Here is a 25,456-nt window from a genome sequence, read left to right as displayed (position 1 = left end):
CAAACAAAAGTTACATTTGCAGTGCTTCTGTCTTGCATAACATTTAACAAGAGCTGCATTACTGTAGAGTACTGAACAGTGCAATAACCTGCATTTTGAGCAACAGATGAAATAAACTATGACTAACAAAAGCACATGTAGCAAGCCATTTATGGCATGCATCTTGCAGCAAACATACATGGTTAAACTTCCTTTTGCCTATGAAACAGGGAGGAGACAGCAGCTACTTAGGGCTGGGGCAATTTAGAAAACAGAAGAGGACAAAAAATAAAGATGTAGTTGGGAAAGAAATGTTTATTTTAAGTTTCTCAGAGGGATTTTACAAACAATGGAGCAGTTTAAAAAAATTGAGTGATCAAAAGTACTTGACAGTGTCCCTTAAACACACACGCAAGCCCCTGGACAGAGAAAGGAAAAAAAAAATTCACACCAGCGAGGAGGTCAATACTGCTGGAAGAGCAGCTGGCATCTGCATAGTTCTAGTAGAAAAGACTGCAATGCTGTTGGTGCTAATGTCATCCTGGCCTTAATATAAGATAGCATTGAAGAATGTACATACGTACCTGCGGAAAACAAAGTGCATAAAATAACACGCAAAGTAGGTATTGTAGAATAAATTTATTTACCTGATACAAATTAAGCTAGGTGTGATGCTTGTTACTGTCAGCATGTAAATAGACAATTGATCTTATTTACAACTTCTAAGGTCGCACATGCAGTTGTGGTAACCGGCTAAGTTGGTTGTTGCGTTTTAGGTAAATGCATCACAACATTTTGTATTGCACCAACATCTGTCTTACTGCCTTAAATTTAAATAAGTTACATTACAGTGCAAAATAGGTTGATTTGCACACATGATAAAAAAATCTGAAGTTATGAACTGGAGGTTTACAGTTTAACATTCAACATTTGTATTTTTTTTCCAATGGATTTTATAAATAGGATAGCATTGTACATAAGCTGTTATATAGAAGTATGTTTGGATGATACATTACAGAGAAAAGATTTGTCTACAGCTGAAGGCATGCATTATTTTGATATTGTACATTTTATAAACTGACATTTTACATACAGAAATATGGAAAACTGGCTGACAGCTCCGCAATTCTTGTTCAAGGATAAACTCTTCTCCATGCAGCAAAGAAACCAGACTTCCCTGGAGAGAGTTTCCAATTCCGTAAGCTATATTGCACATCTGTACATCTGTATAATGAAGTCCTAATGGTACCACACATTTCTTCCACAGAGAACACAATGAGTTTTGTTTTAGGGAAAGCAAAGAATTTTTATACATGATACATGCAGAAGTTTTGGTAGATGTGTTGCTAAAAACACATGCACGCAACAAAACAACCTTACATTTCTGCAAAATTGTTTAGGAAGCGATTACTCCAGTATTGCTGAAAAGGAAAGAAAGAAAAGGCATCAGTTAATGAAAGGATGAATGCTAAGTATCATTATAAAAGCAAGACTAAGATCAACAGTGACAGAAGAAAGAATGTGAAGTTCGATAACTGATTGTTCTGTCATTGAAGGGACACTCTCAGGTTACTTTATTTTTGAAGCCTAGAGCACTCTGAATTCAGTCTCAGCTCTTCTGAACTCAACAGAGCTCTCTCTAAGATCAAAGCCAGCATTTGCTACAAAGGCCACACATAAGAAAAAAATTAAGATAGGTTTAGATAGTTTTTGCATTTCTTAGCCTGCTTAGAGGCAACAGACAAATCTCACTTAATTGTTGTTTCTACTTTCAAGTTCTCATACTACCAAGTTCGAGCTAAAATTAAGAGTTTTTTCTATCAAGGCATTATATTGCAAGTTTGGTCCTTAAGTGACCTAAAAATGTCCCCTTTTCCAAGTTATGCAGCTCATTCTGGGAAGCAGTAGGAAAGCTTTGAAGAAGTCATTAAACTACACAGATTAATGCATAGGCAAAGGGCAGAGTACAACATGATAAAACTATTACTGTAGCATAAGGTTAGCCTTGAGTTCAGGAGAGAACAGTACACTAATTCGCTAGAACTCGATGTTGGTTCTTCAAAACACTGCTTCGACACTATAAATTTTAGGCTCTCCTGCTAAGATTTGAGAATGCATAATATTAATGTAATTAAAGATGTTATTAGCAGAGATTAGGGAAACAATTAATGGTTAGAAGTGCAAAAAAGTAAACAAGACAGGTGCAAGAGACAGACAACTTAATCAGTTTTACCTCCCTTCATCTCAGCAAATTCAACCATCTTTCCTGTTTAAGCTGTTTACCGTTTACAGTCTATGCATCAGCTGTGTTATTGGAACAATGACAGGACTGCTGTACTGCATTTTATCATCAGATTAAAGCCTTTTTCTTACCATTAGCCTCCTCCGCAATAGCCTCCCTACAAACATTAGCCTTGTAGCATTTTGACAGAATGGTATGTGGTTTTTTTGCAGCATCTTTCATACCGTTTCCTAAAGCAGTGTTACAGATCAGTATGAACTACTTTTAGTGCCTGGGTAGAGGCAAGAAAGAGCAGCTCATTGTGTAGTTTACAAGCAGTACTTTGACTTGCTCACATCTCAACAAGAGGGCCTAAGGGCACTGGGAAGATAGAACATACAACTGCCATACAACTGCAGCTGCCTGGCCATTTTCTTTGCTCCAATTTGGACCAGCCCACAGAACAGTGAGGTCAGGAAGACCTGCTGTCATACCAAAACCCACTCTTTTCCCAGCATAAGCTTTATGAAAGTTGTTTGTTACCCAACCCATGACTGATACTAATCTTTCTTATGTACCCCTCTGTCATTACAAGTGGCAGGATGTTAAACTACTAATGAATCCAGAAAAGAGCAGAGATGGAAGAGCTCACTGAAATGCCAGCAAAAGGAAACAAAAGGAATTGACGTATTTTCTAAAAACTGAGTGTAGGAGATGAAGAGTAGTTAACTTTGAGTGCTGCTACTTAAATAAGTGCTTGTATTACTATGTCCATAGGACAAACATATTAAAATAGATTCCTCTCAGTGAATGTACTGTAGTATGTATTCGTCTCCCCCCCCTGTAAGCAGCTGGAAAAATTTGTCTTTACAAGTTCAGGAGATCCATTTTATCTCCAGACAACTCTGGTACTGTGAGGAAGCTGGAGAGAAAATACGTGGGGAACAGAAAAATTACTAAGTGAGAGCTTCAACTCCAAGACTGATGAATAAGTCTTCTAAATCAGAAAGTCATCTCTGACTTCTCAAAAAAAAAAAAAAAAAAAAACAAAAAAACAAAACAACAGCTAGCTTAAAAAAAAGGTAGGATCTATACAATTAAGAGCTAAGCATTTTAGTTAACACATTCTTTTCTTACAGCGCCTCCCCAGCCTTGCACTGTATTTCTAGTTTGGCAGTTAAGAAGCCCAGCCATTAGCTGCCGTATGCTATTCTGACAGACACGCGAGTCGAGCAGCCTCCCACAGACCACTCATTTGGAGAAAGGTTAAGGCTGGATCCTCAGCACTTCAGCTCCAGGATCACACAACAGCTCACAGCAGACAGCTGCCAGAGGACAGGTTGCTTGACTGACCCAGGAGGAAGCTTCTGGTAGGTCTCAACATTTGGCCAGTCCAGACCACATTAAGTTGATATCTATCATGTAGTGGCAACATCTAGGAAACAGAATTACTTGAGGTAGAGTGACAGGTAAGTGTTGATCATATGGAACCTTATTACTGCAGTTCAACATAAGAATCTGGACAGCAGGACTGGTAGAAATACAGTTAAAAATGGGCAGAGGTGGGGAAGAGATTAAGATGGCTACACAACCTGGTTTCTTTGCTCTTTAGGAGCAGTCTATAAAACCAGTTCCTGAAGTTACAGAAACAATAAGGGAGGAATACTACCCAATTTAACCAGTCATCTCGCTTTGAAAATTAAAACTCTAAGAAACAGAAGGTCCTAATGCAATGTCCTAAGACATCTTGTACAAGTGAACTCTCAGATGTCGGTATTTAAGTCCATGTCACTTAAAACTGGAAGATTTGCCTTCAACATGTAGATCCAAGTGTGACAGACAGCGATCCTACAGCTGACATAGTGCTGCAACAGTCTAGAGATACATACGGAATTGGTGTTCCAAGACTGAGTAGCTGTCCCTATCCTGGAAAGAGTTTCGCCACAAAGCTGAGAACACACAGAACTAGCTTCCTGATATTTGATTCCAAGAAATAACAACACACTAGTATTCATTTTCTTCTCAGGGAATCCTAAACCACATGACATACTAGTTTCCCATTTCAAGAAATGGTCTTATATTGCTTATTTAAAATTGATACAGCATCTGACTAGTGCAGGCCATTAGTTTTATGATTTACAAAACGTCCAGCTTCGTAACCAAAGACAGGTTCCTCCATGCTAAACAGGGCATCAACAGAAGCTATATGCCTACAGTTCTGCTACACATCCAACCACATCATTAGCTCCAGCTATTCTCCCAAGTCACTTTAGCATCAGTTGAAACAAGTCAACTAAGTGCCAACTTTTGCCAAAGTAACACCTATGTAAATAGTAAGCATTCATCACATAGTGGAATTTCAAATAGAGTTTGTGTATTTTGAAGTTAGCACCTATATTTGAAAGCTTAAGACCTAGAGAATTATCTGCACTCACTGAATTCCAGCTGTCACCAACAGAACATACTTAACTATCACATTCCTCTGAGAAATCAAAAAGCTTTCTGAATCTTGCTATTAAAAGCAGATTTAGAGCCAATGCAAGATAACATAGCGCCTGCTATGCTACAAAGACGTGCTGACCCCAGTACAATTTGCAAGGACTAACCCTGTTAAGTCAAGCCTGTTCTTTTGTGTTTTCATATGAAAAAAATATATAAAGTGTTTCCATTCACTGGAACCAGTAAGTTTTTTGCACAAAGGAGCACATGCATTTTGAGCAGTGTAGATACCAGAACACAGAGAAAGGCAGTCTGCTCAGAAGGGCACCCCGTATTTCAAAGCAGGAAAAAACATCACAATAAACCAACATCTGACCACCAGTACCAGAGTGGTTTAGATGCCAAACATTCATATGAACTGCTGCCACTGTCTTCAGTTACACATTTTCCAATTTTATCTCAAGCTTAAGACCAAAAGCTGTGAGATCCTGGGGCACTAAGGCTGAGCGCTATGAAGTGAGACCTAAAATACACTACAATATAAGCAAGTACTTTACCTTCAGAATCAGTAATTTCTTCGCACCACAAAACAGAGAGTCTAAAGTGGTGATAATAATGTAGCACAGCAGAGTTTGACAAAACACAGCATGGGAATGAAGGAAATTACTATTTATTCTTTGACATGTATACAGCATATGCTATTTTACAGCAAGTCACCACTGGTATGGTGAAATGGAAGAGAAATACTCACTTTAGTCGATGAAAGTTGGAAGGCATTGGAGAAAAACACCACAGTTAGGACTGTTAATGACTTACACATTGTTGATACAGGACTGAATTTGAAAACATGCTTTAACATTTATCGTAATAATGAAGGTGGTTAGTGCCACATTAAAATAAAAATAGTTCTATACAATATGTTCAATTTGGTCATGTGCTATTTACAGATTTTACAAAACACACACACGAGCTTGTTACTTCAAGTCAGGCTAACAACAGGCCAGCAGAGTAACTCCATGTATACAACTGATCATTAGTGCCCTAAGTATAGAAAATCCAATTTCTAGCTATGCAGTGCAAGTTATTTTTCCAGGTCTGATTATCAAAGTTTTGCTTTTTTTTTGCCTTTTTTTTTTTTTTTAAGGGGGAGGGAGACCAAAACAAAACAAACAAACAAACAAAAAAAAAAAAAAAAAAAACAAAAAACCCAAACAAACAAAAAAGATCCAATGCATGTAAATAAGGTATCAAAATTCAACTTAAATTCTCTTTTGGAACTCAAACAGGTTGTGTTAGTAAAAAGGCTTGGTTTTGATTTAATAGACTGAAATAGCCCTCCTTATCCCTGCAAAATGGGCAACACTGGCAAAACAAGGTCTGTTACAATAAAATACAATAGACACTTAAATAAATAATCTTAAAAAAAAACCCTACGCATGTTGAGAATATGGAAGAACCCAGCAGGCTGCACCTGGAATGGTATTTTCTGCACGAGCAAGACTAGGCATACCTCATACAGAAACTGCTGTAAACAAGGACAGTCAAGAACCAGAAGTGAGGGAGCTGGAAGAGGGGCAAACCAAGAAGAAATCCTGACTGAGGTAGCAGTACTGTCTACCCAGTGCAGAAAGCTCAGCTTATGAGTAAAACCTGACTATATGACAAACTAAGTTTGGATGATCATGCAGAAGACAAACAGTTACATGCTTTTTTAGTTTTAGACAACACACATTCATTCCCTAAAATCTGCTGCCAATTTAGTTCGATAGTGTCCGCTGGCTCAAAAAAAATTTTTTACAGGATGAACAGACTATTGAACAGAACACTGTACATGCTTCTCATCTACAAAAAAATATTTGCATAAAATAGTGTTAGTTCTCTGTACACATCAATGGACACTTTAACTGTGTATAAAAGAGGAATATATTGCCCCCACTGAAGTCAGAAAAAGCAAAAAAAAACAAAAACAAAATCAAGAGTATGAAACCTCCATCACCGGCAAATATGTTCATGTGAAAATTCAGCAGAAATAGACAGTTGCTCTAAATAATAAAAAAATTGATTAAGTTAAACTTTTTCTTTGAATGTAAAACGGTCACCATGTCAGTCAAGACCAGAACATATCACTAAAGTTAGTGTCTGTGCTGTAAAGCCAGATAACCAGGGGCATAGTAATGAACACAAACGGCCAGGAAACTCCTTCGGTGCATGCTGACAAAGAACATGGTTTGGTGGCAGGCCGCACACTATCTTTACCAGGTTCCAGGTAGTTACGGGCCACGTATTTAAGTGTTTCGTCCAGCAGAATGACAGGTAGTGAGATTTTCAACACCATCAGCCATTGTGTCACATTCAGAGGTGTGATCTGGAAGATAATCTGAAAGAAAAGCCAAGCATTGTATCTTTTTTCCTCCTACGTTCCTTGCCTTAAGCACCAACAAGTTTTTGCTCTGTTTTTAAGTTTAGAGATGGGTGTAACATGCATGCACTTACTGGCAGCGGTTCCACATAAAGGATAAGGAAGTGGAGTGACATGGACAAGCAAATAGCGCCCACCAGCCAGATATTTTCCCATGGGGGCATCCTCATTAAGGACTGATTTTCTGATAAACTGCAACAGAAACAGTGTACTCATTAGATTAATAGGAAATCAAATAATTTGGGAAATTAACTGCAAAGAAAGGCAGCACAGCAAGTCACGATTACCTCAGCCATGAATGAAAGGAACACGCTGAAACGAGATTTAAATAGGCTGCAACTTTTCATCATCAAAGGAGCTGCAGTTCACAGCAGTCTCTCGCTTATTTCTGAAAACTCTGGTGCATTCTCCCAATTCCGGATCTAGTCTAGCTTCTCTGCTAAACTCAAACGTCCTCCCCATATGAGGGATACGGGAATGATGGGTTTAACACCTTCAGACAGACTCCTCCCCAGTATATCGGATGCTTGTGGCCCTAGTGTTCCCCACTTCCCTTGAAGTTTACCCATAGCCTGGATATACCACAGGTCAAACCTGTACCTTTTTAATGCTTCCTCTTTAAATCACTTCTCCACACATTCCATCTACATTTAGGCTATTCTGAAGGAAAGCTTGAGAACCTGACTTTCAGATGTAGAACAGTATCTACATAGGGCCACCGCAGACACTCGTATTCAAAACGTGTTTGTTTTTAAATTAACTGACCTCCAAGTTATTTGAAGAAGAATACCCTTGACATTGTGCTATTTAGTGATTTCCATTTATAATCTAATATTAACTGGATGAATCCACACTCCCTTAGGGCAGGAAAAACTATTTTCCATGTCTTCAACATTCTTATTTTAGTTCTCCTTGATATAACTTTATACCAACATAAGAGGGATATAATCTGATTGATGAGGCTCAAATTAAAAATAATGGAAAATATTTCAGTTGCTCATGCTTAGTGAAATACCAGAGTGAACTGGCAGACTTAAAAATATACCTTATGATAAGAGATCAAAAGTTATCTAGGAGAGTCATTTTGTTTGCACTAACAGGATTTAGAAAGGAAGTATGACTCACTGCTATTCATTAGTTGAGCCATCCATAAACTAAGAACCAAACTTGAAAAAAGCTATGATTTTAGATAAACTAGGCAGAAGCTCTGATTTCTACTTTAGAGACACTAACCTGTTGAGAGCATTGCACATCTCTATAGTGACAAGAACAGACAGCGCCATTGTCATAGGATATGGAGACTCAAAAACCACACAGTCGACACCTGAGAAATCTGGGTTGTCCTCTTTGCACTGCAGAAAATGGCTCTAAAACAGAGTAATGAACTCATTACTTCTACAGCTGGTTATGTGTAACATAGGCAATTATGAAGCAAATGGCTTTATAAGAATAAAACTTTCCAATATGGCTCCTATAAAGCTTCATTTTTAAGTTTTTACCAGCTTCAGAAACATTCCTCAGTGTGTATAAATTTCTATAGATGATACCAGATGTCATCTATATGTAAATAATTTAGTTCTTCAAATTATTTAGAAGCTCAGGTATCCCACCTTTGAACTTTAATGCAAGATTAAACAATCATGATTAGATTTTACTTTAACTAGTCTGAAAAAAGCTACATTCATTTTACTCTAGCTACATTCACTTTAAGTAACAAGAATAGAAGGAGTATGTTAAAAAACTACCACCACCACAAGACAAAATGAGCAAATACCAGTTGATAAAAGGTTACTCTTGGACCACCATCAGCAGCGATAAACCACCAAGCAGCAGCACCCACTGTAGCAGCTCCAACATAACCTTAAGGAAAAGAAAGTGCTTTTTTCAGTGCTGTGATCTCTGTGCAAGAGATCTCATTTGCATGCTTTAACTTCTACTCAAGCGTTCTGAGTACTGTAAAACAGATTAATTTTTCCACTGCCTGTGAAAAAGCCTCTTTCAACAACTGCAATTTAAACAACCAACAGAATACTGTAGTGTTAGACAGAATCTGGTATGTGCTTATGGAAGCAGACAACTGAAATTTAAGGCAAACTGGGGTTTCACTTCAGATGATCAGTATGCAATGCCCCCCTTTGCTGCTCCCCCCCCCAAACCCAATGCATCTGCGTTCACATTAGTAACATTTACTTCCAATTAAGTGTAAGGCCTATAAAGGCAGTTGGAAATTTGAAGTGCCAACTTCTGTGTGAAGGCAATGTTTGTTAAGTATCCCTGTAGATAGTTATCTTAGCTTACATTAATGCAGCTTTATTCTCCAAAGCTTAACATTTACGCACATTGATTTCAGAAGTTAATATTCCTAATTTTTCTGATCACACCAACTATCTTGGTGCTTTTCCACTTCAGCATAAAAAGACAGTTGTCACTTTCAGATTAATAAGTAGTTCTACATATGAGCTCAACTGCTAATGTTAGTGCACACACTAACAGCTAGTCTTAGTTCTTTATTCCTGATCCCAGAATATGCTTATCTTCCTCAGCATCTCCTGAGGATCAGTGCATGGACAAGCTAAGATTGCATTAGACGCAACTTCGAGTACAGAGTAAGAATCAGGCCTAAGTTCCCTTACTGCCAAAAGGCTTCTCTCCTGTGACAACTGTAGCACTATCCAGCATCAGACAATTTGAGAGGGCTAATTCAATACAGTAGTTACATTTTTAACAGTTCCCTAGCTTTCAAAATCAAAAGATTCTGATGAAGTGGTAAGTCATAATGATGTTATGTAATTGGGGTTTTTGCTGCCTAGCTTTCTACCAATAGAAGCGTAGTATTGCTACTTTACTGTACCTATATGCACTAACTGCAAATATATATGAGTATATATATATTCCAATTCCATAACACATCTATTTCTAGCTTTCAAGACTCAAACATACATGGAGATCAGACAAAATTAGTTTCAAACAGGTCTCAAAAAAGTCTACATGCCCAAACTTTCTTAAAAATAGATAAATGAAAAGCTATTGCTACTTACATCCAATAGCTAGGTAACGGAAGAAGAGCCATCCACTGATCAGTGGCTCTTTTGGGTTGCGGGGAGGCTTATTCATGATATCAAGATCAGGAGGATTAAAGCCCAGAGCAGTAGCAGGGAGACCATCCGTCACAAGGTTTACCCATAACAGTTGGACAGGAATTAGAGCTTCAGGAAAACCCAGAGCAGCAGTCAAGAAGATACTATAAGAAAACCCACCAACCAATTATTCTCGTGCATAAGTCTTGTCTTACATATCTCAAAACAGAACCAGTTGTAAGTATGTAGTCATCTACTGAGACAAAGTCATATGCAATGGAATTATCTTCAGCAGTATGCTCAAATTCTCATTTAAACACTAAGGCTACAAGTATATGGGCTTCTGTACAATCACAATGAATAATCACTTGAGAACCTGTTTTTCCAGTTTCAGCAAGAAATATTTGGGGGAAAAAAAACCACCATTACTCTAGTGCAAAGAAAAGACCATCTTAAACCTACCAAACAACTTCTCCAACATTGGAGGAGATCAGGTAACGGATGAATTGTTTCATGTTGTTATAAATTGCACGTCCTTCTTCCACAGCAGCTACAATAGTTGAGAAATTATCATCTGCTAAAACCATTTCAGAAGCAGTTTTAGCCACTGCAGTACCAGACCCCATAGCAATTCCAATTTCTGCTTTCTTCAGTGCAGGAGCATCATTGACACCATCACCTGTCTAAAACAAGAATTTGAAGTTGAAAAGACAAATGTGGACACTTACATGCAGGACTAGATAGGTATTTTACATTGGATGTGGCATTTTGGATCTTTAAAATCAGCTAAGCGCAGAACTATTCTGAGCTGATGGTTTCAAGTTGAGGGGGAAAAGTGAAAGAAGTGTTTTTCCAGAGACATATTTGTCTGACTGACATAATTTGGGTTTAAACATAATGTCTGTCTTTCAAATCAAGTAAGAGTTCAATTACTCACCATAGCTGTAATCTCATCAAAAGACTGAAGAAACTCAACAATTTTAGACTTGTGGGAAGGTTCTACCCGGGCAAAGCAGCGGGCATGGTGACAGGCATCTCTCTGTGCAGCTAGCGAAAGTTCATCAAATTCACGGCCAGTAAAGGCTTTTGTAGAAACATCTTCATCTTCCACAAAGATACCGATCCGACGGCAAATGGCTACTGCTGTGCCTTTATTATCACCAGTGATCATAATAACTCTAATACCAGCTTGTTTACACAGCTTTATAGATGAAGCTACTTCAATTCTTGGAGGATCCAGCATACCCACACAACCAACAAATGTCAAGTTGGTCTGAAACAAGATAGTACAGAGTTTAGTTTTAGCATAAAATTCAGCAGTTTTTTTTGTCTGAAATTCATAAAATCATTTTACTTTCATGCCAAACATAAGTCTTAAGATAACAATATTTGTTTTTCCTTTCTCCCACAATATGCAGCGATTCTACACTGAGCGATTAGACACTGAGGCCTGCTACTCTGCCATTTGGTCAAAACCAGTGTTTTATGCGATATGCTTGCTCTGAGACTGCTTTCATTCCAAAAGAGTTGCTTTAGAGGGGTTATCTGCTTCAGCACGCTAAGTTTTCACAGCACTTGAGCTGACTGACACTTGATTCAGACAGCTAGAGAACAACTGAAAGGTCTCAAGTTGGAGGTACATTAACAGAGAAGGAAAGGTGAAATGCAATGCTTCTAGAATCAGAGAATGCTACCTGTCACTGTCTACATGAGAGGCATATGGGAGGACGCTTTGAAATGGGATTGCACATTTCCAAATTTCTCTTCCCTCAAATATGTTAATTTTAATAGTCAAGAGAAGATCTAGCTGTCAGCCTTGCAATTCAACCTGCAAACAGTCAAGTCTATCTCTCCCTCTCCCTGCAATCAGTGCCAGATGTTTAATGTAGAAAGCCAAAACTCCCGTGTAACTATTGTCATTTCCCTCCTCTAAATCCCAGATACAGATCTCATTGGAAAATTACAGAGTAGCTGAGAAGATAATCATGGACAGAGTTTTTGCAGCTGACTGTAGGGAGGAGGGGAAGTGAGCCTGACCTTCAGAGTACAAACTAACAGTTATATTTCATCACAAAATCCCTCAAGTCTTGCAGTTGAGCAATGTCAAATTAGAAACCATTAAAGCTGAAATAACGCAATTTTTAAAATATTTTTTCAGAGTTAATCTCTAGAAACAGTTTAAGGTGATATGATCCCATGTATATATAAAAGGACATTATGTATATAAATATAATAGTACAATTGGCAAGTGACTCTTTTGCTAATATCTTATTATGCTTTTAGTCAAGAAGAGCAGTACGCCAGTCAGGATATTCTTTCTTCCTCCTCCTCCCCCATAGAGTAGGGGTGACAGGTATCATGTAACCGAATAGAATACATTCAAATTTTATCCCTCGAGTTTCTTCACAATAGCATATATAGCTATTTAAATTAATGGTTCCCCCCACAGATGTGTTTAACTGTTGCGTCCAGCATCAAAAACACTCAGTAAGACAAAATTCAACTGTAACTTCCTCAAGAAAGGCTCAAACATAGGGAGTCACCATTCCTCAGTTTGGGAGAGGGGGAAAATGATAAAAAGATTTTAATAAACTAACCTCATAATTGATGAAATTTGAGGAGTCCTCAAGATTCATTTCTTCTTTTCTGGGTGGATTGTCATGGGTTGCTAGAGCCAAGCAGCGCAGTGTGTCTCTGCCAGTTCCCCACTCTCTAATAACAGACATTATTTTCTGCTTAATTCCTGATGTTAATGGTATTTTAGCATTTCCAACACGGACATGCGTACATCTGTCGATTACACCTTCAGGAGCACCCTGCAGAGACAAAGATCATCTTAGTTTTATAAAACTTTCTATCCTAACATATCCATCACTTTATCATATCACATTCACTGAAGTTAAAGAAACCCTCTTCAAGCTGCAGTTAGCTTTGCTACAACTTTTAGTGTTGTGCTGCCTTTGCAGCCATTTCATAATTGCACTTCTCACATGTGGAGCTTACCTTAACAAACATCTTGCTCATGGATGTACGGCTTGGTTTGTTCGGTGTGCAGTAGACAGACATTGATTTCCTGTCTCTTGAGAATTCTAGAGTGAACTCTTTCTTCATAAGTTGTTTTATCACCTTATGAAGAAACAATAGCATAACACCACATTTAGATAATATATACTATAACTGTGTCCCCAGTAAATTCTAAACAAAAGAGTACTGACCGAGTTGCAAGCATTTGCACGTTCAATTCTAGAAAGTCCTTTCAAGTCCGTGTCAAATACATTCATCTTTTCAACCAGACAGGTAAGTGCTGTCTCTGTGGCTTCGCCAACTTTTTCATATACTCCCTTTGCCTTTAGTCAACACAAAGCAAAACACACACAAAAAACATAGGAGTTTACTTTAAATCTCACCATGGACCTATTGGAGACAAAGTTTAAGTTTCATAATGAAAAGAAGTGCTTAACAAGTCTTATTACAGCTTATGAAGCACAAAGCTATTTAAAAAGTAACTTTGGAGCATACAGTTTATATGAAGCTTCAAGCCTTTCCTCTTAAGGTCAGCAGAGAAGGATGTTAAGCATTTTATCATGAATTAAGCGATGATGAGATGTAAAAATTTTAAGGAGGCAAGGCAATAAAATGTCTTGCTTTGTAGAATGCACAGCTATCTCCAAGTTTCAGATTACCCTTGTGTTTGAGCTAAGTTTCCTCAGAGTTAAACAATCATGTTATTCCCAGAATTACTTCAGAGGACCTAAGCATCCTCCCTTGAAGAGAAAATTTACAACTGAAAGTCGTTATACAGACAGATGAGAATATTTATCCTCATTTTCACACTCTTTTCTGTTCTGATATACTTACTTCATTGTAATCCAAAGAAGAATCATTACAGAGTGCACAGATCGTTGCAAGTTCCACAAGACCGTCATACTGGCTACATTTAATAAGTTTGTCATCTTTATGCCTTTCCAAAGGAAGAAAAGGGGGAGGTAAGTCAGTTACCTAGTATCACCTATTTCCCCTCTTTAACCTCTTCATTGTATTTCCACTTAGCACAATGTTTGTTAACTATGGACTTAGCGCTACAGAGATCATCAGAGAATTTGATTACCTTGAAAAAGAACATACTCCCATTAGAAATTTCTAAGAGTTGATTTTATAAAGACAAGACTTGAAGTTTAGGGCAAATAGGTATAAACAGAATGATGTGATTTACAAAATCAATACCTGAATTACAAAACTATTTCCTCTAGTGACAGTTATATAGTAATTGAGAATGGAAGTGAAGAGCTTAGCAACAGAAGAATATGAAAGCACTATTAAGAGTATGCAGGACTTGGAGGGGAGTTCCAAGGAGAAGGATATGGCTGGGTAAGTTAGGAGTCTAGATTCCTTAGATTTGCCAAGTTTTCTGCAGACTTACTGCTGTACATGGATTGGACAAGCATAAAAGCAAATGATTTGGCATTTTTCATTTCTTAAAAATTAACCTGTACTATATATGAACCTTCTAAACCAATGAAAAGCTAAGTCATTTCACAATATAATTTGTACTACAAGAGAAATATTACTCTTTTCTGGTAATTATGGACACCTAATGATGAATATCTGAACTCTTTTAGAGAGAAGGAAAATACATTTTCCCAAGATAACACACCTTTTAAACACCACAGATAAGAAATGATTTCTTAGCTTTCACCTTTGGAAGTGCAATTAAATAATAAATGAATTCATTTTCTGGAACATCAATACACTTCTAGAGTAGCATAAAAGAAACAAGACTTAGTGTTCAATACCGTTTTTTCCTCCTAACCAAATTAATACCAGCCAGCTCCTATATAACCACTTTAATTAAAGCCCTGGGAGAGGTAGTGTGATGGGACTGGTGGTAGAAAGAACTGGTCACTACTCCATAAGAATTAACAACACAGCCTATGACATGTCCCATTACATAAACCTTCCCTTAGTCTTTTAGTATTAGTAACAACTCAAGGTTGTATAACATGGCATTATGAACAAAAAAATACTTTTAAAAAACCTGTTCTTTTAAGCATCATTTTGCATACAATTCTACAGCTGTAAGCAAAATTTTACGCTCTTATCTCTTTCAAGTTCTCAGCAGCTCTCAACTTGTCAGCCTCATCTATCACAGCTTATGCTTCTTGTTTTCACCTGTCCTGAACTTGAAGACAACTAGCATATTTGAATATTCATAGCTTGTTATGAAATTTTCTCTGCCTACCTGTTCTTTATCATACACAATTTCTCAAGAATGGCAAGTGTATATCGAGTCTGAGTTGCAGAATCAGTTCTGGGTTTTTTCCCTTGCCCTGTTAAACTTCTGACTTTTAGATTAGCAAGAGATTAATTCACTTCAAGTTCAAATACAATCTGCTAGCTTTTGCTGCTGTTCTCCCTGAGGAATCATTGTTAGTTTTTGCTGTCAGTTTACAAGCACACACATTGCTGAACTGTTTGAAGTAATTTTGTCAGGTCTAAGCATGCAATTTCCCAACCAAGAAAGCAGTCGCTAAGAAGTTTTAGTGTTTCAATATGGATTTTTTGTTATTTATACTCCAAATACTTCTTTGAAGGCAAGTTATGTATCAAGTACTTTAATTCCTGAGTGTATTTTTACAATAAATCAGTAATTTTCACTTACAGTAGGCAATCTAAGCAGCTCTAGAAAAAAAAAAAGTACTTGAATTTAAGTACAGGAAGGCAAGCATCTGTCAGAAATGGTGTACACCTAGAAGTCCTGCTTGATGCAGTGCAACAGACTAGATGACCTCTTAAAGTCAGTTACTAACTTTATTTTCAGTGACAGTTTGGAATCCAAGGTGAAGTCAGTCACTTTAGTAAAAAACTGAAGTCAGTGATAGAAAAAAATTCCATCTATAAAAACTGAAATACATCAATTAGCCTTAAAGGCTTGAGCATTTAGCTGTTCATTTTCTGATGCTCCTAAACAGTCTTTCTATGGTAATTTTCCTTCCACAGAATGTTCTTTATGTACGCAAATGCAGTGCTATTAACATGCTTTTTCAAACTTCCCAGTTTCAGAACGTAAAATAGAACATTAACATACACTGATGACTGTTTTCTTATATTTGACATCTGTCACTACACTATATTTTATTATTTTGTTTACCTAGAGCTCTTAAACAGACTAGCTAGAGCATAATAGCTGGATGCTTTACAAGATCTAGAATGTCATCTTGCTTAAGTAAATTCTGTCTCCTGAAACGCAAATGTAAGCTTTTGACAGAAATTAGCTTTGAAACAACAACAACAAGAAGGGACTTGAGGAATTAAGATTTCCATCTGTTTGGAACAGTAGTCTTAACTGCTATGGAAATTAACCACTACTGAGATTGGTAAAGATTTCAGGAAGTCAGAGGTATGCACATGAAACTCCAGAAGGTTGAGATGTTTACAATAATGGAATCTACTTCAGCTTCACATGTAGAAGAACTTAAGTATTCTAATAAAAGAGGCTCTCCTTCTAGGAGCAGGACTATAAAATTCCTAAGGTCAGAATGAACTACCTATTCCACTAGTAGAGACTTGCAGCTGAGGAAGTAAAACATGAATGCATCTTTCCTTTCCAAAGTGAGTGGGTTGGCAGGAACCTGCAGCACATTAAAAAACTAATCTTAATCTAAAAAAATTGCAGTAAAAATAAATCCTTTGAACCTACCTCTAACTTTTGTACATTCTTCAATACTGCAATGCCTAATATAAAAATGAGGTTTTCACATGAGAGTTCACTTTCCTAGAATTTAATTTTCTTTTATTGTTCATTACTGTTCCCTCCTAACCCTTCAGTCTATACTCTCACTGTCTAAGAAACTTACACAAGCAATTGTTACATTACAAGGAAGTAATATGTTATAAGCAAGTGTTATCAAATATTATATGCATCACTTTAAAAGTCTATAGCAACAGTCAATGGATAAATAGACTAACATTTAACTTCAACAAAACACTTACACTTCTCCCATGGGAGCATATGTTGAACCTGTTACAGTAAATTCATTCAGAGAACAGCTATCTCCTTCTACTCGGTCCAGGACAAACATCTGAAATTAAAATTAGAAGTGTTACTGCCTTTGAACAACATGTAATGCAAGAGATTTAAACAGGCTTAATTTTAAAGCAAGCAGGTGTAAGGAGCAAGTCCTCAAATTCAATAAGCAAAGTGGCCAAAACAAGATACGATACTCTGATTGAATTTCCGTCCCATACGTGTTTGAACAGCTCCAGATATTTAAGCATGAAGTACAGAAAACAGCACTTCAATTTTCAAATGAGATGCATCTGACAATTGTGGCAGAAGTACATCAAAGAGTTGATACTACACACATTGCATACACCATTAACTTTAGCTGCAAGGCCTACTCACAGGTGCAGCTGACAATACTGACCCTAGCAAAGTTTTTCCTAGGCTTCAGACTTGTAAATTAGTTCTCATCTGTATTTGAAACAGCAGTTCCTATCAAAAGCAGGATAGGTCAGCTTGGGAATAGACAGTTTTCGCAAAAGCTAAAATACAAAGCATCTACATATAGTAGTAGACGCTTCTAGATGTAGGAGAGGAGGCTTTAGGCAATAGCCAGACTGTGGTGAGTTTCCCTTAATACCAGCCACTAAGTGAAAGCATTTCCTATCTCTGTTTTCTGCTCCTAAGTCACTTTGCCATCAGTAAACTAGATGCTAGATTAGAAATATTCAGACAGCTCAAGTGCCCCTATAACACAGACTGCAGTGTTATTTTCAAGTGAAGAATATGCTAATTTTAAGGATGCATTTGTACCCTGTAAGGCATCTGCATCTCTTAATCTTTCCTTTGTTTCTGTTTCCACTGTAGGAGAGCTGCAGACAGAACCAAATCTGGAAAGACAGAGATAAAAAAACACAGTGCCTGAAGTTGTGGTGCTTCATCATGACAAATGGCCACTCTGTTGAACCATCCAACTTGCTGGAGTGGTAGTAGAGAAGAAACAATGACTCATTGATTGATAGCATACCTTGTTAAAATTTATTACTAGCTTGTTGTATAAACCATTTTGCCATAACATGTTTTAGCAATGTCTCGCTTTCATTTCATTGTGCTGCCTTATGTTTTAGGCAAGCACCTTGACAAACTAGCCTAAGTAGGCAATTAACAATTGATCTGCAGCAATATATGGAGATCTCACTCTCCAAAGTGGTTAAAAAAAGAAACAAGTTAAAGCAGGTAAGTTAAAAGTTAAAAACCCCCAAAACAGTGTCACTGCATTCTGGTCAGAGGCAGACACCACAGGAGGACATTAAAAAAAAAAAAAAAAAAAAAAAGACAGACAACAAATCTTCACCTGAGGAAGGGTTACTTTCAATGGAAACATTTCAGTATAGGTTCCTTTGGACACTTAGGAGTTACTACTTAACATTATGAAAGTTAAAACTGTAGATAAAATTTTTGCAGAAAAGACTACTGGAAAAGCTAGGCAATTTCTGCTTAGCATGAAACCAAAAGTAAGTGTATTGTCTAAGCATGTTAGGATTTTGCTACTTTTCGCAAACTCTTGTGATTAAGGTTATTATGCAGCTGCCACAGATATCAAGGACATAAGTAAATTGTACTACATCAGATCTAGAATCTCTGTTTCTCTAAATTTAAGGAGTATTTCCAGCTTTTAAATAAGCAGATCTGAAGTTTAACGAGAGTTAACAAGAAAGCTGCCTGTTTTTGGCATCTGTGTGATGAAAAAACCCTGCAAAGACTAGGGCAGTTATGCAACTCTACTGCAAGTAACCTCCTCTAGAATACTGATGAGCAGCTGCTTTGTGTCTCTTAGGTATAAATACTACAATACTTAAGTAGAACAAGTCAACCACCAATTAAAAAGAAAAAGCCATCAATCATACAAGAATGAAGTATTTAAGACAAACAGTGGTCTGCAGTGCTCAACATTTACACATTTGGAATTCTAACGCAATGTAATGGCTCTGAACAAATATTTGATATCATAGAGTTGCTATGCTGCTGATCATCTACAATTATCCAACTGAAGGAATTTTATGGAGAAAACATTTAAGTTCTACACAGAACATTACATGAATGGGAAGCAGAGAAAACCAGCAACACAACATGCACCATGTCAGGTGACCAGATTTACAAGTCCCAAGTTGATCAGCACTAGAAAGGATATTGGGGATAAGTGAGAAGGAGCAAGAAGAAACAGCAGGTATAAGGACTGTTATGCTAACCTAGAAATAAGCCATACATTGAAAGTAACTCTGGCAATGCAGGTGATGGTGTCAACTGCACCTCTAAGTACTGTATTAGTCATTCAATATTACATGTTGAAAACACCAGTGATCTACATCAGAACAATAAAAGCTATTGAAGATAAGATAGTCAAACAAAGGTGGAGCTGTTCAGTAGTGAAAATAACTTCAGACATCCAAGTTGCTTCCAGTAAAGCTTCCACCCTTCTTCTCATTGCTAAGATTCTCCACCACTGAAACATGGCAGAGAACATACACCTTCAATGCAGCAGAGGCAAGGACCAATAAGTTACAGGAGTGAGGCTAAAAAGAAACAAGACTGAGAACAGTGTGAAAGAGTATGAAATTTGCTGTCATTTCGGATTTCCATTTAATGCTGGTTCCTCACGTTCCTCAATCTATAGAGAGCTTGAGAAGGAGTAAGACGACTGCTCCAGACTGAACTAAATCAAAAGGAAGACTTTACAGCATTATCTTGCTATGTAAAGAGGTCAAAGTGCTCTATACTCACACCCCCCTTCTATAACACAACCTGTCTTACCTTTCTGAAGCAGTGGACAAATCATACTAAATTATTAGTATTAGACTAACTGGCTTACAGACAGCAGAAACTGCTGGCCAACAACTTTTCATTCTATCGAGTGTGGGTACAGCTATTTTTAGCTATGACTAAATAAGGAAAGAGATAAAGGCCTTAAACATTACACAGTGGAAAAATGAATTCAAATGGGAAGCTTATCTTAGGAAAATAAAGCAAGATTTTGATGATATGAGAACCAGAAAACTCATGATCAAAAAAATTCAAACCATGCTGACTATTCATACTGGCTGAGGAGAAAAAGAAGAGCAGAGCAAGTCAATTCCACATACCCTGCAAACTGACATCTGATTGGTGGTCAGAGTACCAGTCTTGTCAGAACAAATAACCGAGGTGCACCCCAAGGTTTCCACTGAGGGAAGACTTCTAACAATAGCATTCTTCTTGGCCATTCTGCGAGTTCCAAGAGCCAAGCAGGTGGTAATGACAGCAGGCAGACCCTCAGGAATAGCAGCAACAGCAAGAGCAACAGCAATTTTAAAGTAATAGATAGCACCTCGAATCCAGGAGCCACCATGAACTGGATCATTGAAGTGACCGATGTTTATTATCCAAACAGCAATGCAGATAAGTGAGATGACTTTAGACAGCTGCTCGCCAAATTCATCCAGTTTCTGTTGGAGTGGAGTTCTCTCTTGTTCAGTAGCCACCATCTCATCACGAATTTTGCCAATTTCAGTGTTTACTCCTGTTGCAATAACCACTCCCATAGCTTTACCAGCAGCAATGTTAGTACCCTGAAGTAAATCAAGGAGAGAGGAGAAAGAATACTTCAGTCAATCTGTAAGCATACTGGCTTTCAACAAGCCTACTTCAGATTGTGGGATTAACTGAAACTTGATCTCAGCAGAAAGCATCAGACTATCTCTTATTCTGGCTAATTTGTGAGGCAGTGATCCTGTGGTTCATATATTCCATTCTTATCAGCTTTGATAATTTATTTGGGATTCTGTCTTGACAGTCATTCTTTCATAACTTGAGGAAGAGGAGAATAAAAGAGCATTAGTCCTTAAAAAGGCATCATTACACTCTACTTTTCTTATTTTAATCTCTCACTATAAAGACTAAATACAACACTTTTACATGATCAGTCAGATGGAACAGACATCAAAATTAAGCACCGCAAGGAAATCCATAATGAAACACCCCACAGCAACAGTCAGGCTTGGTTGGATGGCTGCAAACTCATCTAGTACCCTGCCCCTCGCTAAATCAAGTCTAACAAAAATAAACTGCTCTGTGCCCTCTCCACAAACGTCACCATCCTTAAGAGCTCTGAAGTATTGCTTAGAATCTACAGTTCTTAATTTCTGAAAGGCTTGTTGGAACATACATGCATTATCACCATTCTTCTATTTGCAACATGAAGCTGTCCCCAGGTATCTTCCCTCAAACCACTTGCCTTTTTAGAAAGCTAACCTTATATCAAGTCAAACTTCCTGTCTCAATAAAGACACATCTTTCCTATCAAATGCTTAAAGATACAAAGACTGTAGTTGTTGCTCTCTTTCACTTCTATAAACCAAATAAAATTAAGCTTTCAAGCCTAGCCTATTACATTGAGTCTACAACACAGCATTTTTTTTTTTCCCTAAGAAAAAAAAATCTTCATGCAAGCACAGAACAGAGACTGAGATTCAGCTAGGATTTGCAAAAAGGCAGTGGGGGGGAGAATGACATTACCCCCAATAATTGCAAGATGCACTCAATACTCTAGCACAGATTTTCCGTTTATAGAATGGGCTCATCAAAATGAATTGGTATTGCCCTTTATATGCAGCAGCATGACTAAACCCAGCAGCTGAGTAAGCAGAACACATTTTTACTGGAATAATTTAAGGACTTCTTTTCAATCTGGCAGAGCACAATCCTAATAAGGATGTAAAAAGGATTTTTACTAGGAGTAGCAGTTCTCTGGGACTCCTTGAATGAACATACTTAACATGAGCAAGAACAGTTAGATTTTCTACAAGTCTACCAAGAATAAGAGAATTATTTCAGTATCTGAAGACAAGTTCCACGAAATAAATTTGAATAAACCATTTCATTCCTTTTTCCTCAGTTAAATTGGGCATTCTTATCAGTCTTAAGAAATAGTAATTTAGAGCAAGTGTAGGCACTCTAACTTTTAAGACTTTTTCCTAAGAAGGACACAAGTAAGTTTCTCTATATAAATCGGTTTTAACAATCATTCTCTCTAAGGACACATTTTAATAGAAGTTCCTTCTAATTTCTAATTCACTAGATGATGTAGATGTAGATTTCTAATTCACTAGATGCACACGACGATATGCATACAGAAAGGAAGTCAATACAGCTTTTAGGCGCAGATCTAAAATTCTGCATATTTTAATTTACCAGCTCCTGCATTATTTTACAATGTTATACAAGTATGAAAACATTTAGCTTACAGAAAAAAGCATATTCTTCTTGTCTTGGTTTACGGCACGAGGATCAGGCACAGGGTCAGTATGTTTAATAACAGATACAGATTCACCTAAAATGAAGATAGGGTTAAAAAGAGAGTATACAAATAGCTTTTCACTTTCCTACAGAACAAGATTACACCATCCTCCCTCCTAAAAATCTTTAGGATGTCATAAGTTTCCCTTTGTATTTCCTCACGTGACCTTACTTAATCACTTAGGTGAAAATATTTCAACTGATCAAAAAAACTGAATGGTCAGCTTTTAACAAAAATAGGATAACAATTAATTAAAATACCGATTTTGTATGGTTAAAATTAATGAAGAATTTACCTTTACTTTCAAGGGACATAAAAGCAGTCAAAGAAACAACTGATACTTCATTTTTTATACAGCAAGATCTACTGCATGAAGGTGCACCCCTCAAGAGTATTTCACCAGTATCTTTTTAGACTAGAGTGTTATTTTTTTTTCACTTTTCATGCAGTAACAAGTACTTCTGCTCCCTATGCATTAGAAGAGTTGTGTTCTCATTCACATAAAGAGATCTTACCAGTGTTGCATGTTGTAAAAATCAGTAGAAAAATCTAAGGCTTGCCAAACAATCTCATGCAGTCAACTGTCAGTTAATACAGGAATAGAAAGGTTCCTTTTCTATAAGGGCAGATTTTAATGACTACATCAAATTTCATGGAGAGGTAACTTTGTGACTGAGGCTAAGAGCATAAGAGGGTCAAAACTTCCTATTAAACGCCTTGATAAATAGCATCTTACATTTCTATCCTTTTTACTGTTTGGAGGCACAAGTATTAAGTTAGAATAGTCTGTAAACAGAACTATATTTTGTGTCTGTGTGTGCTGGGGGGGAATTTGTTCAGTTTTTTAAACATAGGCACCAAATCATTATTCCCTTTATAGAGGCTTCTGGTGGATGTTTTCTAGTTATTTCACTTCCTTGACAAACATGAATTGCCTACGTTTTCACATCCTAAATGAGGAAAAATTGAGACACTCACTCGCGGGCCAGCAATACCTCACATATACCTTGATATGCTATTCAAGACCCGTACTGACAAACTTTGGAGCCCGTTTCAAGACAGACAATGACCAAGAGTAACTTATTTGATAAACGATTTAGTTTTAAAATTCAGGGCTAGTTGACATTAACTTATGCTAACAAAACAGGCAGACAGATCTTCAAGTTCCAGCTGAGAGAACACCTGTAGCATGCTTGGCTGCCTCTTAGTTTCTTTCCTATATTCAGGAGTAGTGTTAGGTTGTTTTGTCTTCAAAAAAATCTGAAAAGTGCTCTAAATATAGCTCCTGTATTCCACACCTAGTACCACAAAACACATGAATGTGCGTGCACAGAATTTCTGCAAATAAGGCTTTAGTGTACTCAGTCTTTAGTAACAGCAATTCAAAAGCTGCCTGTTTTTCAAGTGTTATCCATTTGTGTCTCACAAGAATAAGCAGCATCATAGAAGGCAAAACTCATTTCATAAATTCCCATGCTTTCATATTTGAGCTGCAATAAGGTGTTCAGATAAGGTGTTCATAAATTAGAACAGAAATTCTTAATATTTAATTCTGCACAACTTAGGGTGATTAATAAAAAACACACCAAAAAAGCATTACAAGCCTCAGTAAAAATGTTCATCCCATGAAACCAAGTGTACCAAGCCAACGACCAAGAAACACATTCTGCCACTTTAATATTAAAGTTGCTAGGTTAGAAGTGTACTGTACTTGAATGCCACACACTGAATAGCTACAGGCTTGTCCCTAAGGGAATACTCCAAATAAATAGAGAAAAGACATTTTCAAATACGCGCAAAAAAGATTTACCTGTGAGAATTGACTGGTCTACCCTTAGAGTTGTAGATTTGATAGAAGTAATTCTTATATCAGCCGGAACCTTATCTCCAACTACAAGAAAACAAATGAAGTTAGAATATAGTTATTTTAAAGATTTTAAACTAGATAAAATATTTCCTCTCAGTCAGGAAAATGATTTTTCTAGTAACTGTTGAGTAAGATTACTGACAGATTCTTGCACCTTTTGTAGATTGCAGTTATTTTAACTGTATGAATGTCCAAGATTGCTTAGGCAGTTTAGACTTGCCTTCAAGATCTCTACCTCAACCTAACTTGGAAAAATAATTTGTAATTTGCTATCTCTTGTTTTTAGATCACGTGACTATTTGACAGCAAAGGGAGAACATGCTTAAGAAAAAGATACCAATTTTGGAATACACATTGAAAGAAAAAAAACCCCACACATCCAAAAACACAGCTGTAGCTAAGATGAACCAAGTTTCCTTTTCAGAAGGACTGCCCTGGCAAATCTCCTCATTGCTTTCTTTGGGCCAAATGTGACAGTCTTCTGCTGTCCAGAGATAAATAAATACAGATGCCTTTCTGATTTTCAGACTAAAAGAAACTGTACTTTCTTCTTCTTTCACACCAATTGTGTGAATGATTCCACAGGTCTACTCTTTAATGTTACATCCTGAATACTGCTATATATTTTACAGATGGCAGTTAAATCCCAATCATATGTTACCTTTATTTTCAGTAATGCTATTCCCCATCCAAATCCCAGTTAAAATTTTGGCAGAAGTCTATGCTTTATCTTATGACATTTACTTCCACTTTGTAGCACACGAAGAACACCAAAAAAGAAACCCCCCTTGAGCAACTGTTCAAGCTGCTTCCCAACACCAAGGTCGCAGACAGAACAAGTAGTTAACAGGACACTCCTAAAGATTGCAGGGAGTAACAGAGTTGGTTGCCAGAGCTGTGTAGCCAGTTTTACTCTAGCATCTTTATCATCACTCAATGAATTCTTCCACCTTTCTCCTTCAGCTGGCTTTTCCTGGTTTATAAGAGCAGCAATGGAGGAACTAAAGCTCCACACCAAATAAATGGTTACAGCACAAGCAAATTAACTGTATTAAATGTATGAATGTCACTTCTGACTTGTGTTTGTGTGTGTGGGGGGAAGGTGTCTACATGTCAGTATTT

The 25,456-nt window shown here is 37.2% G+C and overlaps 1 protein-coding gene across 2 annotated transcripts in view; it reads right to left on the bottom strand.

The window, feature by feature from the left end:
* Nucleotides 1-276: 276 nt before the first annotated feature.
* The window catches only part of ATP2A2 (ATPase sarcoplasmic/endoplasmic reticulum Ca2+ transporting 2), a 49,417-nt gene continuing 24,237 nt past the window's right edge, over nucleotides 277-25,456 (bottom strand). Inside the window, exons 6-21 of one of the 2 annotated variants that reach the window (XM_062590214.1) lie at nucleotides 24,278-24,358; nucleotides 22,415-22,500; nucleotides 20,276-20,740; nucleotides 17,126-17,214; nucleotides 13,994-14,096; nucleotides 13,351-13,482; nucleotides 13,139-13,261; nucleotides 12,733-12,951; nucleotides 11,073-11,408; nucleotides 10,598-10,818; nucleotides 10,097-10,299; nucleotides 8,833-8,918; nucleotides 8,292-8,425; nucleotides 7,133-7,250; nucleotides 6,896-7,016; nucleotides 277-1,400 (exon numbers count right to left, since the gene is read on the bottom strand). In XM_062590214.1, the coding sequence (XP_062446198.1) occupies nucleotides 1,387-1,400; nucleotides 6,896-7,016; nucleotides 7,133-7,250; nucleotides 8,292-8,425; nucleotides 8,833-8,918; nucleotides 10,097-10,299; nucleotides 10,598-10,818; nucleotides 11,073-11,408; nucleotides 12,733-12,951; nucleotides 13,139-13,261; nucleotides 13,351-13,482; nucleotides 13,994-14,096; nucleotides 17,126-17,214; nucleotides 20,276-20,740; nucleotides 22,415-22,500; nucleotides 24,278-24,358 (2,531 nt within the window). In that variant the 3' untranslated portion in view covers nucleotides 277-1,386. Of the gene's footprint in view, nucleotides 1,401-5,293; nucleotides 7,017-7,132; nucleotides 7,251-8,291; nucleotides 8,426-8,832; nucleotides 8,919-10,096; nucleotides 10,300-10,597; nucleotides 10,819-11,072; nucleotides 11,409-12,732; nucleotides 12,952-13,138; nucleotides 13,262-13,350; nucleotides 13,483-13,993; nucleotides 14,097-17,125; nucleotides 17,215-20,275; nucleotides 20,741-22,414; nucleotides 22,501-24,277; nucleotides 24,359-25,456 lie in introns of those variants that run through there. The other variant, XM_062590213.1, reaches the window with a different exon arrangement.

This window comes from Rhea pennata, chromosome 17 (assembly GCF_028389875.1).
Source record: "Rhea pennata isolate bPtePen1 chromosome 17, bPtePen1.pri, whole genome shotgun sequence".
In the NCBI taxonomy this organism is placed as follows: Eukaryota; Metazoa; Chordata; class Aves; order Rheiformes; family Rheidae; genus Rhea; species Rhea pennata.
This window is presented reverse-complemented; position numbering and strand designations above follow the sequence as displayed.